This window comes from Toxotes jaculatrix, chromosome 18 (assembly GCF_017976425.1).
Source record: "Toxotes jaculatrix isolate fToxJac2 chromosome 18, fToxJac2.pri, whole genome shotgun sequence".
In the NCBI taxonomy this organism is placed as follows: Eukaryota; Metazoa; Chordata; class Actinopteri; family Toxotidae; genus Toxotes; species Toxotes jaculatrix.
This window is the reverse complement of record NC_054411.1, coordinates 4,852,698-4,868,259: the sequence shown is the minus strand read 5'-3', so window position 1 is coordinate 4,868,259 and position 15,562 is coordinate 4,852,698. Positions and strand designations below refer to the sequence as shown.

The 15,562-nt window shown below is 43.2% G+C and overlaps 1 protein-coding gene across 1 annotated transcript; it reads right to left on the bottom strand.

Annotated features, from left to right (window-relative positions):
* Nucleotides 1-3,322: 3,322 nt before the first annotated feature.
* On the bottom strand, nucleotides 3,323-13,836 carry fbxl20 (F-box and leucine-rich repeat protein 20). Its single transcript, XM_041063276.1, has 15 exons — nucleotides 13,354-13,836; nucleotides 9,661-9,722; nucleotides 8,736-8,790; nucleotides 8,505-8,579; nucleotides 8,258-8,352; nucleotides 8,063-8,131; nucleotides 7,880-7,975; nucleotides 7,602-7,728; nucleotides 6,839-6,913; nucleotides 6,108-6,238; nucleotides 5,659-5,719; nucleotides 5,388-5,432; nucleotides 5,236-5,292; nucleotides 4,897-5,109; nucleotides 3,323-4,449 (listed from the first exon to the last, which is right to left on the bottom strand). The coding sequence occupies exons 1-15, from the start codon at nucleotides 13,393-13,395 to the stop codon at nucleotides 4,342-4,344; spliced, it is 1,311 nt and encodes a 436-aa protein (XP_040919210.1). The 5' UTR covers nucleotides 13,396-13,836; the 3' UTR covers nucleotides 3,323-4,341.
* Between the last annotated feature and the right edge of the window lie 1,726 nt (nucleotides 13,837-15,562).

Genomic DNA, 15,562 nt, shown 5'->3' with positions numbered 1-15,562 from the left:
GCTGACAGCACATTGATCTCTCAGTGATTTCGAGACAGGGGAAACAATGAGAGGATGAGAGGGACAAAATGAGTCCCATGCGGCGGAAGACAGATCCCAGCCATGGCAGTGGTCGTCATGGTGCAGTCACAGGACCAGAGCTGCTGCTCTTTCCACTGGGATAAATTGATACTGATTGTTCATCCGCACTTCCACCTCAGACATGTGTACGTAAGCACAAATATAGAGACTTGACTCTGCACGCAGTGTCCCATGAGCTCCAAAAGCCTATTGTATCCTATTGAATCACAAACCCCCAAACAGTCACATCTTCAGCCACAGACAACCATCTGATAAAGACTGTGCTCTTTTGCTTTTACTGTAGATGAATTAAGTGACACGCAATCAAGTTCAAAGGATAGGTTCACAAATTTTGACATGTCTCGCAGTCTAAAAATTCAAAGGGGACTTGTCCACTTGAATCGCCTAAGCTCTTCTAAATTATTGTAAGGAACCTCTTTCCACAGGTCCTGTGGCACCTAAGTGAAGCACACCCACTAGTGTATTTTGATAATGCTTTCTTGGTACAGCAGAATAAAAACAAGGACCTCAGTGGCACTTTACCCTGGTTAAATGAAGAGGGGGAAAAACTCTACACATCCAGCTTTTTTTTAAAAGAGCTAGCTACATTTAAAAATAGAAATAATAAAACCCAAACAGCAGAGATAGGAAAAAATAAACAAAATAACTGCTCATTCGTCATTCTTTGAAGAAAGTCAAAGGAAAATACTGGACTGATTTCCTTTAGAAACAGAAGAAAAAAACATGCTCCTGTGTGCAAACTGGTGGTTTGTCCCATTTTGCTTCTATCTAAAGCAAATCAACTTGACTCATGGAATAGATGATCTGACTGCGAGTCCCATAACCAGCTGAATGCTACCAGAAACTAGTTCAATACTGCCATCTACTGCTGCAACAAGGTTCAACACCATAGAAAACTAGACAAGTTTTAATAATATAGGTATATATTTATTCATACGTACATATTCATTTATATCGGTTAATTGTAAAAAAAAAAAAAAAAAAAAAGAAAAGAAAGAAAGAAAGAAAACAGGAAAAGATTTACAGTAATTATATGAACTACAGTCATTGTCAAAATTGTTTTTGAAATTCCTCTGGTGTCAATCTGCCATGAACACATACTGTAGATTCGTAGATTCACCTCTTGCCCTCTGCCCTAATCCTCAACCTTACTCCAGTGTACATGAACAGTGAACATGCATGAAACAGACCGATGTAGATCGTCCTCCGTGTAAACTGGTGGAAGGCGTGACACAAGGACACAGAGGTGTTTGATTGCGTGAAGGAAAAAAAAAAAGAAAATTAGTCCGGCGTTTTGCTTTGCAGAGCCTGTAGTGTATTTTGTACCATGAAAAGGCTGATGACAGGTTATTTCTTCTGTACAAATAAAAACCATCAGGAGCAGGTTGAGCATTATTACCTGTAATCCATTCAAAGCATCTGCCTTGAAAGCACATGTTGTCAGCTGCACTGATGACTCAGTCTGTGCCACATACGGTGCCTGAACAGGGCAAACAGGTGTTACATCCAGGCTCACAGTCTAAATCCTATGACTTTTCCTTTTTCCTCCAGTTAATTGTCTTAACCCTGAAGCACTGTGGCAGAGTACATTAGATATCTCCGCCATTTTGACTCTTGGTTGCTCCCTAATCCTTCCGTAAACCCCCATTCAAACAAAACAGATCAGACTGGATTACACTGGATTCATCTCAGCTTGTATTATCCTGTCAAATCCCAAACTGAATAGAATCATCATTCAGTGTTTAAAACAGAACAGGGACATTTGAGAGCGATCAATATTCCGGACTGGGCTTACCAATTTCTATCTTGGTTGATGTATTTGGGCAGGGTGCATTATGGGAAGGGAGGTTTTGGAAAAGCAAGCCATGAAAAATTAAAAGGAGAGGAAAGCACACTCACGGGAGAAAAACCTGCGTCACACAATGCCTGAACAGCCAGCCCGAGGACTTCTCCTTGATGGAAACATTCAGTAAGTACAACCCACATCATACATACATGTCATCATGAACTCCTCCTCAACTCACATAAAAATATCCAACTCACATTTAACATTTTTAACAATTGCACCGGCGCCAACGCTTCCCCTGGACAAAGGCTACACTCTGGACATTTAGTAACAATAAAGTCTTAATAAAAACACAAACTCCCTCAGATCAAAACTGAGGACCGGAAGAGGGCTCAAAACTTAACTTGGAGACACTGAACTCATGACTTCAAACACAAAGCAGGCGCAATCCAAACCACACCAAAACAGAAATGCAAAGAAAGCGGAGGAAAAAAAAGAGATGCAAAGGAAATAAGAAAGAGAAGCAGTGAAAGACACATTTATAAAATTAAATGGGAGGGAAAATAGACAGAATAAAGCAGGTGCAAGTGCAGGAGAAGATATTCCATAAGAAAAGGCTTCAATACTTCATAGGGCAGGGGGGGTGCGGTGGGGGCTAAAGTCCATTATAGCCCTCTGTTATGACACCTATCATTCCATCATATCTGTCAGCAGGCCAGAAATTGTGCGCTCGAGATTCATCCGACTTCCTCTTGCAGTGACTCCACCGGTCTGATCTGGTCGTCACTTCCGGCAGCGTCACTGGTCCCAGTCAGACAGGGGGAGGTCACAGGTGGCAAGGTGTAACACACGGTCACTCTGTCCCCTGCAAGGCCTCATGGAAGTTGAGGAGTTTACGATGCCACTCCGACGTCGTGCACATCCTCTCAACGCTGCGTGTGGTTCACCAGTTCCTTGTCATCAGGAACCATCGCCGATGCAAAAACAAGAGCAATTAAATGAAATCAAACTAAATGAAAACAGACGAACTTTGATTGTTTTCAGTTGGCTTTTTCTTTCCGTTGTCCTGGTCTGACACCATGAACTCATGTAGTGACGTCATTTGTTGTCCTCTGTCAACAAACTTTATAACTTTTCTGTTGTCGACACGAGCTTGCACAGGCCAGCATCAGTTCTTACATCAAACTCCAGATTGAGCAACTGACTCCCGGCTCCACTCTCCAAAGCTCCAGCACAGATTCTCACTCACATCTGTTCTGAAACAAGCATGTGTGAGCTTCGCCACAGTTCTCCTCAGAAAGATCCATCGACAGCAATCTCTGCCCCATCTGTTGTTTAGCTGGCTTTGACTCTCGGACTCCCACAGTCCTCATATATGTACAATTAGATTTTAAAAAACTAGAGGTGTTACATGCAACATTTGGCATCTTCTTGAGTCCCCACTTGTGAGTCTTAATTGGTGTCCATTTTTAGAAAAATATTAAACTTTGTCTTTTTTTTTTTCCTCTTCTGTATATTGAAGCTTCTGATTGTAACAGAGAGACAGAGAGAGGTGAGAGTACAGGTGTAGCAAGCTCAGTGTATGCATTCAAGTGAAGATCTGTATTGGTGTGTATTGTTAGTAAAATGCCAGTCTTAAATTTCGAGATGGTCGCCTTTTTAAAGTGTCTCATCATTGCTTTACTGTAAGTGCAAATAGCTGCAAGTATGCTTTTTTTTTTTTAATCACAAAACAGGCTTTCAGCTGCTTTATATGTGTGTGTGTGTGTGTGTGTGTTGAAAAGGGGCTGAATCGCTGCCCCTTTTTGAAATGAACAGCCTGCAGAACAAAACTAACACAGGTCTTACTCAAGTGCAGTTCCCGTCTAGAGGTAGCGGATAAGTGACACAGGGGGAAGTGTGTGCGTGAGGTTCAGAGGGATTGTTCAGCCTATAGATTTAATATTCTTCTTGAAAGCTGTCACTGTAATTTTTCTCAAAGTGCTAAGCAAGTGAAGAGTCTGGCTGTTCGTGGATACAGCACAATGGTGTGTTGTTGTCACGTAATTCTTGAAATAATTCTTTTGTACTTCACTTGATGAAAAGTTAAATCCCTTAACGGTGGTGATCACAATTGATTTTTACATAACTCTCTCTGTAACACTGGTTTTGTCCATTGAACACAGCCCAGGAATGTTCTGACATTCTTCTAAGAGTTAATCTGTGTGTGTAAGTGTGTCTGCATAATAGCTTGTGTAGAAGGCTGTTGTGTGTGGTGGGGAGAGTTGGGAATGTTTTTGGGAAAGTTACCCAAGACCCTGTAGCGTTGTTTGGCTCTCTCCCTCTCTCTGCAGCTCCAAAAGGGGACACACCAGCATGTACTCGGTGACAGGGGGCCGGGGGAGGGGGGACAGCAGGGCAGGGGTCAGGTGACGGGCTGCGGGGGAGCGTGTACGAGGGACACAGGGACGGGGAAGAGGGTTGTTGTCTTTACATCATAGCAGGACACAGCAGCGGCAAAACCTCTGACGGCTGCCCCCGACGGAGGGAGGCGGAGTGACGGGAGCGAAGTATGCATGCACTTTGATGTTAGGCAGATGAGTCTGTGGTGGAAAAGAAGGAAACACAGATGGAAATGTGTTAATGGTTCATACAAATACTTGGAAATCTCCACTAGGTCGCTCAATACCTCAATGGCTATAGTCACATATTTACCATAAATACATGAAAATGGTATCAAACTTCTCATCAACATCTTGGTAAGAAGCACAGTTCCCAAAATGTTTAACTTTTCCTTAACGTTCATCTTCTACAAAACATCTACTAATCATCTGTGATTAGAGATAAACTATCTTCGCTGTAAACAGTCTACTATACCTAAATAAACTAACTAAATAAATAGATAAATAACATTAGGCCAGCTGAAATGTATACATTTGTGAGACTGAACACCATTTTTCGCCATATGCTGAGTTCACAAAATTGGTGTTTACAGCACACTTTGCATATGAATCATAGCTTACTCACTGCTGTTAGCCCACACAACTCACCCTTAGTCTCTTGATACCAGCACGGGTGATCTGCTGGCAGTCATAGAGCTCAATGCGATCCAGACTATGGCAACTCTTCAGGTGCTCCAGTGAGGCGTCTGTGATCAGGGGGCAGTTGTCCAGCTCGATCACCTCCAGACGGTCATGAGCACAGGGGCCGCTGCCGAGGTGTCTGATGCCATCATCGGTGATCAGCTCACAGTGCGACAGACTCTACAGGAACACGGTAGTCCCAACACAGGCGCTCTGTTACTCAGCGGTCTCTTAATACAAGCTGTGATTCGGTGCTCGCAAATGCTACAGGAGTAAAATATATTTAGGTGACAGGCGCATGCTCACCAGGACTTGCAAACGAGGGCAGTGGATAGACAGCTGGATGAGTGTTCCATCTGTGATCTGACGCAAAGGTGGAAAACAACAAATGTCATAACTGCAGACTACATACAACAACAACAGAAACGTTATTGATGTAGCTCAGATTGCTTACTTACCTGCACACATTCTTCTAAATCCATTTTCTCAAGCTCATGACAATTCTACAGCAGAGAAAGAGAAACATCAAACAGAGGGAGACCACATCATCTACTGCTGATTTGTGCATATTTTGCTTTTCAGGAGGAATTATGCTTGAAATGTTTTGTTTTGCACACATTTTGGGGACCAAAATTGAATGTGATCTCAGCTTTAAATATCTGAATCCGGGATCAAAGGGTCTGGTCTCTATGTGTGTGCATGCAACCAAGAGACTGATACCACACTCACCCTTGCTAATGTAGTGAAACCCACATCTGTAAGCTGGGAGCAGCGAGCCACTTCTAATATTCTGAAAGGAGAACAGAGTTGCACAATGGCAGCATCGCTTACAGTCTATCACTTTCTGAGTTCTTGTGCAGAGAGGGAAGATTGAAGTAACAAGATCTACAGTAATAAGGCTTGACATATCTTTACTGTAGACGTTTCACCCATTTAAGAAAATCTCTTTAAGCAAGTTATAACATCTGTTAATGCATTACACTCAAGTGAAATCATTTCACATTGCATGTAGATAGTCACTTGTGTTACACAGTATGATATCAGACTGATTTTTGAACTAAATGGCTTGGTTAATTGTTTGCAGGTTTGAGGAAGTTGTCTATAGTTAACTTCAGAGTGGGGATATGTGTGTGTGTGTGTGTGTGCGTGTGTGTGTGTGTGTGTGTGTGTAAGCTCACCTGAGGCGGGGGCAGTTCTGTCCCAGGGCGTGAAGGATGGCGTCTGTGATGTTAGCACAGCCCGACACACACAGAGACTGCAGGCGGTGACAACCTCTGCAAATTGTGATGAGGCCCTCATCTGTGATCTGCTGCTCACAGAAAGAAAAGGGTGGTCACTTAAATCCACATCTACCCTGAGATGTGAAAACATACCAACTTTTCCTGTTCTCATTGCTATGCATTAAATCCCATCAATGTATGAATTCACATATATTCATCTACCACCTTAACATCCAGCTAGTTTCTTTCCCCTGCATTGTTGTTTGAAGTATTGCTCAAGAAAACTCGGCGGAGATCAGACAGAGGAAGAGGAGGTGAAAATGGGCTTGGCAAGAGAAAAGGAAGAAGCCCGAAAACCAAAGACTGTAACAAAGAGGAGGAACAACTGGGACAAGATGAGATGATGAGTTCCTGAGGTGTGAGATGAGAAAGAGACGGAGGAGGAAGAGGAGAGCTTTCAGGTGGTGATGAAGAAGGGGAATGTTAGGAACAGGTACAGTCAGAGAAAAATATATGGATTACTGGAGAAAGCTTAACAGACTTTAGGCTATTTGGGGACGAGAGTGTACTTGGTGACCATCAGAAAATTCCCCAGAAACTACTAAGCCGAGTACTTTTTATTTAGGGGCTTAATAAACTTTTCGCAAAGAGACATTTCGACATAATAAATGTGGCTATGTTGAACTTACTGAACATGTCTGCAAGTTGAGTGTGACCAGCTCTGGACAGTGAGCCCCAATATGCTTCAGAGCCTCATCTTCTAGCTGTGAAAGACATTGACAGAGGAAAGACAACAGTCATCTGAAACCCAACAACACTTGCATACTAAGATCATCGCACCAAACAACTCTACTTGCCACTGCCATAAAGTGTTAACACCTCGTGGTACAATTCAACAAAACCCCTAACTACAGCCATTAAAATTACCAACAAGTTGAGTCAAAACCTCTGAGGGTATACAGTATGTTGTCATTTGTTTTGTCCTTTAAATTAATGATCTGTGACATGTTCATAGAAATACACGACTGTCTCTTGTCACTCTGTACTGTTTACAGTTAATATAACAGGATGGTGCTATAGGAAGGCTTTTACATTTGCTGTAAACAGTGTCTGCAGTCTTTCCTCAGAAACATCCTCTGCTGCACAGGAAATGATACATTTTATGTCTGTGGTAGCAGCAACTGTGTACTATTTGGAATGGAAATAAGAGGAACTCAGTAGAGGTGTTAGTAATGGCTCCTATGATGAAATGGTGAACATGCAGTATATGAGTTCGCTGCTGGGCAGTAAAAACAGGGAACCTAAGAAGTCTCTGATGGAACCAAATAAAGTTATATACATCAAGTGACTTTTAGATTTATCCAATTAGGTTTTATTTTGAATTAAACAATCCTCAACTCATGATGCAATAAATACCCACAACGTCAGCCCTGGTTTTTACCACCACCGTACCTGTGTACAGCCCTTGAGGAAAAGGCCCTTGAGTCCGGGGCAGGAGCGCACCAGGGCCTGGATGCCATCCTTGGTGACCTGATCACACCAGGAAATGTTGAGCTGCTCCAGCAAGGGACAACCCTCACTGAGAGGAGGACAAAGAAGAGAAGGACAGGTGAGAAGTTAAAGCCCATCTCCTACAACCCATGTATCAAAAGTATGAAAGGCTTAAAATGTTTCTGCAGATACATTGTCAAGTCAAGGAAAGCTGACATCACAGTGTTGACCCTACACACCTGAGAGCTTTGAGTGACAGGTTGGTGATTGAGGTACAGGAGGCAAGGTCCAGGTGCTTCAGCTTTGGACAGAACTTACTGAGGCTGTTACACGTGCTGCAGAGGAGAAAGACAGTGAGTGTTTTGAAGGAGACATTGCACGATAACTCATTTGCAGCCCTGTTACATGAACTGTGCACACACCTGTCAGTGATCTTGGTGCAGCCGTTCAGACTAAGCAGCTCAATGTTCCTGCAGTTCTGTGAGAACGTCCTACAGAAAAAACAAAAAACCACACATTTATGTGTCAAACTGAAATTGCCTGTCTCCCTCGCGCTCTCCTCATGGTCTGAACTAGAACTAGAATTTTTGTCAGGCCAAGTCCTTTGCCAAACTCACCTCAGGGCACTGTCACCCACACCCAGGCACCCCCGCAGGCTCAGCTTCCTGAGAAACCCCCCACATCGCTTTGAGATGTTCTCCACCACCCGGCCCTGCAAGAAAAACAATTTCTGCATTTGCCTCTACACCTCAATTTAAAGCAAGAAGAGGTTAAGAGTTAAGTGTGAAGGGAGAAGTACATAGCAAAGACTGTAGTTAAAGGTAAAGAGTGAGGTAGATGGATGGTCGGATCAGACTTGCTCACCTCAATGTCCCTCTGAAAGTCAAAGAGGTCAATTCGTTGCCAGTTACTGCCATCCAAGGCCAGAACATTCCAGGACTGAGAGCAGGGAGGGAGAAACAGACATTTGGGGTCAAGTTTTTTTTTTTTTGTTCCTCAAATGTACCATATACACATACAGAACCCACACTAAAACATACAAACACACACACAGTCACTTATACATGCATACACACACCTTGTGAACAGACTCACCCGTGAGACCTGGGCACAGCGACAGAGTGTCACCACATCCAGAAAGGAGAAGATTCTGGAAGACAGACAGGGACGGTTTAGAGACCCTGATCCCTGCTGCCAGAAGCTTCCTCTTTACACTAGACTCTGCCCTCAATGCAACCCTGCGTCTGCTTCCACTCATAGCGCAGGGGTGTGAGTAAATCAGCTAATATTGTCTTTGACTGTCAGCAGGACAGATGTGTTTACCCTGTTTGCAGGATAGACGTGTTTACTCAAAGTGGGGTCCTGGCAAGGAAAACACGCAATCTGCTTCTAATGAACAGGGCAAGAAACTTCATTCAGGTTCCTACAATGCAGCAAAATCTGTATTAGGGTTGAAGAAGGGACACAGTGAGCCCCAGTGTAGCTTGCCAGCCTCACAAATCAGGGCACTGCACCTGGCCAAGCAGCACAGAGTCAGCAGCCGCAGCACAGGCAGCTTGGCTGGCAAGGCCGAGGCTTGAGTTATGGCCTTCATTTTCTGTTTGCTCAGGGGCTCCTTTTTTTTTTTTTGTCTGAAATCAATTTTAATGTTGTATAGCCTCAAGCATCAGTTTTTATTACATCTTTCGCACTTGGGGAGAAGAGAAGGGTGGGGAGGAAGGCAAATTTGCATCCTAGTGGTTAGTTTAGTTGCAATATTTGCTATAGGGCAAGTGGGCATACAGCAAATGAGATGCACGGTATGTGTGAATGTGTGTGTGTTTGAGGGCTGGATGGGGAGGGAGGATGGCGGTGCAATTGTGCCTTTGTGTATGATCTGATGTGATGATTGGGAGCGAAGTCAGGGAGGGGAGTGTGAGGTACGCAACATGCCATTTTCATTCGCAAAAAAAAAAAAAATAAAATAAAATAAAATACCTGCAGAGAGTCTGACGTGTTGTGTTTCAAAAAAGGCACTCACCGTAGCAACAGTTCCTTAGGCAGCTTCTTATTGATGACCGCTTCATCACTGTTTGTGAACATCTGAAAGGATGCAGAGGATAATATTAATCCTGGCAGCCTGCTACAGCATGGCTGGGACCCCTTCCATCCACTCACCTCGCTCAAGGACGGGCCCAACACATAAGCAAGGATAAATGATAGTAATCTCATCAGCCAAGATAGATTCAATGTCAAGTCTTGGAAAACACCGAGGGTGACAGAAGATAAAGCAGCACGGGAGACAGGATTCTGCGTCTAAGCAGAAACAGCAGGACAGGGCTCTGCTGTTGACTACAGGGCTGTAATGGCCTCTGCTTTCTTGTTATCTTTTCTGCATGCATATTCTGTCCTTACTTCCTGTGCTATTTACACTGTTGAGTTTGCACCAGTGTCCACATCAGAATGTACTGAGAGTGAACACTGGAATCAGTTACAATATATCTGCTGTGACTCTCAGACGAACTACTCCAGTTTCTGCAAACGGCAAATGGATTTCCACACAAATAACTGCGTGCTGTGTGAGCACAAACACTAGCCTATAATCCACAGAAAGGGCTACAGTACACAAAAGATACAATAAATTAGCATTAATTAAGAACCAGCTACTTCAATACACACACACCCACTTACTGAGGACTGCAGGGTTCCCATAATTTGTGGTAAATCATACTCTGCTAGATTGTAAAATCCAAGATGTTGAGACAATGACGTTTGGGAACATCCACTAAGTCACGACAAGGCGAATGAAGCAACATCTGGCCCAATCCATTTTCCTCCATAGATTTAGAGAGATAAATCTAAACCAGGGACAGGGTAATTGACGGGTGGGGGCTTTGGTGTGTAAATAAAAAGTGCAGGAAGGCACGTTATTTACAAGAGGCAAACATCTGTGACAAGATCAAGAAGGAATTTGCAAGTCCTCCTTATTTGCACTTCCCTACAGGTTCAAATATGAAATACCCATAATCAGAGAGTGAATTAAAGCTTTATTTATTGTGTTTAAACAAAAGAAATAATTAACAGGTCCTAACGGAGTATACTGTGTGCTATTTTGATTATGGGCGTCTATCCTAAAACCGCATTCACAATAGCTCAAGATTTTGTGGGACTGACTTACTAAAGCAAACCTATTCATCAGCTTCACAAAAACAAACTGACAGGTCTGCCCGTTGAAATTAACGACTGGATCTTTCAAAATCCAGTCAGCTCTGGGTCAAAGCCTCTCTATGTCTCTCTGATAAACATACAAACCCCACATACACACACAGCTGCCCATAGCAGGGGCTGCCTGCCAGCGCAGACGTGTAAAGTTTTGAGGGAGTAAGAAGGGACAGACATTTCCCCGTTTGGATTTGGGGCAAATTGACTCTGACAGCTCGCCTTCCACCGTGCTACTTTCTGGCCAAAAAATCCAGGGCCATTTTCAAAGAACCAGATGCACATGGTCAACGGGCATACACTGTCCCCTTTTGTAATCTAACATAAAATGAACCTGATGCTCCATGAATGTGAGCATTATGTTTTCTCCACTGGTCAGCTATAGTCGGTGATGCAGGCCTGGCAGGAGGTAAAAAGCTGGGTGAGTTGTAACCTCCAGCTAGAGATCATTGTAAGGCAAAACAAAAAGTGCTAATATTTCTAGAAAAACACTTATGTAGTTTCCTGAAAAAACCCTGTCCTCAGTTTGACACTGTAAATGTGGAGTACACCATAAGTTGACATCACAACAGTGGCTGATCTGGGCTCAGATGTTAAATTTATCCTCCACTATATCCATGGATGTGGTTAAGGACCAACAGATATATAAACAATGCAAGAGACAAGCTGCCCACAATAAACACATTGCTTTGCTGCCCATACACATAAGTATACACAATGTCATAGCAAAAATGAATCATAATATGGTTATTATTTGAATATTGTGAAATAAAATGTTGATGCTTTAATACCTGTCTACTTTTCAGGCTGCTGTTGTGTTTTGCTCAGGGCTGCTGTACAACAGATCGGTATCTACTGCAGAGCAATGAAGCCACACAGAATATAAAAGGAAAGCATCCGACCATGCCTTTCAAAGTAAAACTCTGACTGACATACAGTACATACAGACATTAATGACGTGTAACCGCTGGGTGTTTGTGGTGACATACAGTAACAGTTGAAACAGTTTCCATTATAACTGCTAAAGTGTATAGATGGGTTGTGTTTATTTTAATCATTAAAAATCAACCAATCAATATATAAACATGCTATTTTTTTTTTAATTTTTAAAATAATTTGCTTAAAATCTTAGGGTCAAACAACCTGGCTGAAACAACCTCTATTACATCCATCATGCTGAAAATTTTACTGACTGCAAGAATGTTTAACCCAAATAACAGTTAGCTGTTTTAAGTAGCTCCTTTATCAGACTACATTTGTTATACTCAATAAACAGGCCTCCAAAATGAAAGTAAAGAATGTATTTAGGCTATTAGACATATTTTATTGACTTACATTGTCCTTATGTCTTTAAAAGTCGTGTTGTGAAGGTGGCTGTGGTCACAATACACACAGTGAAATCCCCTCTCACATGAAACCCCCCAATAGCCAACTTCAAATGATGACCGCTAATCAGCGACTTTTACTTTGAAGACAGGCACTTCTGGTGTCCTACTGTCCCCGGGTCCGGTTAACTTGACACGGCAGCTCTACCGCAGCTGTCGGGCCAGAAGGTAACGGCCTGGATCTTCTGAGTCGTCAGCTGTTGCACCGTTAAAAATAAATAAAACCACACACACACAAATCCCACGCTAGCTGGGGATTAAACAACACCAAGTGCCCAGGCAACACGGGCCAATGTCACCGGCCGGATACCATGGCATCTTGTGTGCCGAGTTTTCACCCAAATATTGCGCTGCGCCTGCGTGGCTGCGACACAAAGTTAATGGTAAAAGCTTCACAACAAAAACAACTGCAACTTGTGTGTGTCTGTGTGTACAGGTGGCCCTTCGGCTATCACTGTAGTCTGTGCTGTGCGTTACATTGTGGCAGCCTGGGGCCTGTTTGTTGATAGTTCCGTGCTAATACGGGGTGCATGTAGCAGTCACAACCCGAGGCCCCCACATCCGCAGCGGCCGTGGATATGCAAAGAAAAAAAAACGCTCCGGCTCGTCACACAACCCCAACAACAAGTCGTATGAAAATCACACCCCCGCAGATACGAGGACCATTATGAAAACGGGTTTTCTTAGTCAAGCGAAGACAACAAATTCCCCTTTCTGATAAATATGTGAACGTGTGCCGGAGCTGTCCTCGGCGTGCTCCGTGTAGCCTCATTGTCTTTGTTTTGACGGCGCAAAGGGAAACGAGGACAACACGTTTGGGGACCTTTAAAAAAAAACCCCACAACACCTCCATTTATCGATAAACGTCGCGACAGGCTTGGCAGAAAACACCGAGTTGTGTCCTCAACGCAATGACATGCCAGGCCTCGGCTATATGTTGTTTGAACAAAACAACAGCATTTGACCTAATCCCAAACACTGACTGCGGAAGCTGCATCAGTAGCCTCACCATAAGCGCAGTTTTGCAATAAATACAGCGACAGTCACCACGCAGGCCCATATCCTAACTTTTATAACAGCTACTAGCATGTGTGTCACTGGCTGTCAGTTAATATTCACGGCCAACTCACCTCAAACCGGCTCCGCGAAACACCATTTACCTCCTTCCCCATGTCGGACGCTGGTTACCGACTCAATGAATTCGGTGTAGGCGCAGTAAAATGCAGATACGGGCCCTCTTCCTGCCGATTCCCCTCCACGACTATCATGCTACCGTCCTCTCGGTAGCTCCTGGGGTGCGGTGTCGTTGTTTTTCGACATGTAACACAAACGGCAGGACCTCTAGTTTCTGATAAAATATGAGCTATACACGCAGCGGCCAGCCAATGAGCCACTTCTCTTATCTGCTCGGTTCGTCCTCACCTCCTCCTCCACCTCCTCCTCCCCCCTATTACAGCTTTCCATCCATCCACACAATAGCCCGACAGGAATAGGACCAGGCAACCTAAAATGGAGCTTGTACTACGCCTACATCACTTAGAAATAATAAATATAACGAAGCTCTGAGGCATGTAGGCTATTGCCCTAACATAAAAACCCTACCTTACTTAGCCTACTTGTTGGCTGATCCTTTAACCAAAGCCCACCGTGCGGGCCCAGTACAAGCTCAGGAGTACAAATATCAAAGTGGGGTGTCAACCTTTTGACAGCACACGTAGCACGAATACCTGGATGAAGGCAACAGGATACAGGTGAAGATTTAAAATGCATTTATTTAAAAACAACGTTTGATCCCAGGTGATGGAAGAGGGGACATTTAGGACACGTGAGAGTAGATATACTTTGATACTTTCCCCCATATAGCCCGACCAAAAATAACAAATTGCCTAACTTAAATGTGTTTCTAATAATAATAATGAAGGCTCTGTCATTGAAATGTGGGCCAAAGCGTTCATACTTTTTTTGTCATGATACGTTTCGTGTACAGTAACGACCATGGAAGCGGAGGGTTTGGCGTTTTATGACACATTAACCATTTAAATGTCTGTTAATGCCATTCTATCACATTTATTCTCCTAAAAGCAACTTTGTTTTTTTACTGTAGGTAACGCCACTTCCGTGTTTCTCGTTAGCCACGCCACAGTGAGACAGAGTATCCAATCAGAATCCAGCGTGGCTGCTCGTCATCCTGCATCGACCTGCAGGGAGCACACGCTTGACAACAATTCATTGCGTCTGGAGAGTCACAAACATATGCATCTGAAGAGAACTGGTTTTTTAAACCAGTTGTGATTTCACAAGTCATTGTCACAGGTACACACCTTTAACTTAGAGTGAAACTTTCCCCCTTCAACAGATAAAGTTAAAAACCAGCCCTCTAGAGTCAAACTTTGAACATATATCATCCTGCGTGATGACGGTTAGACATCCAAGAGAAGTAACAATTTGGAGTGGAGGTGGACTTTAAACTTTCATCGCACACTGAGACTTGGTTTTCATGTATTTACGAGGTTCAGCTGACATATCATACACTTGTTATACACCAACAACAAAACGCTGTCACCCTTTTTGTTTATTAGCTTTTACCACAGTCATTTGGATGAGTTTCCCATGAGCCAGCAGCTAGTTTGCAAGCCCTTATAGCTTTTGTCTTTGTAATATAGTGTAGGGTCCAAGTGATACTGCACAAATGCAGAACTAGAGGAACAGGTGTGGGAGCTTCGGTTAAATATGACCTGAACTTAAACTCCAGTTACCACTGTAATACCTGGACATTCTTTCTCATTTTATGAAAAACTCACCATGAGTTCTAGTGAAGTGGCAGAGAATCTTTCTAAAATATTACCTGGTCCCAGATCAGCTATGGAATGACTTGATTAAACACATATCTTATGAATACACAATGAGTTAAGGAAGGCCATAGAACTCAACAAAACTAATACGGGGGTCTTTAAGATTAAGCTGTGTAAAGGCACAGAGACCCTGATCATGTCCGGAGATCTTTGTGATTACGATTTTTTGTGATTAAGTGTTGCACATTCTCCATTTAATGACCACAAACTAGTGGACAACCAGTAAAACTAGCTTTTGGGGCCTCTGTAGTTCTGGGGCGTTAGGGCAGTTGCCTAGTTTGCCTGTTTGTAATCCAGCCTTGCCTGCATAAGTGAATAGCGCCTCCTTGATTTCTGCTTCCTTCCTGTTAAAATTTAAAATCCAGCATATCCTTTAATTTCCTGTGAGCCCGACGCCGTGTGTTTGAATTGAATCAAATGTGCCATCCGCTGTAACTTGACATGTTAAACAAATATTTCACTTGTTAACGTTGATGTATCCCCCTCG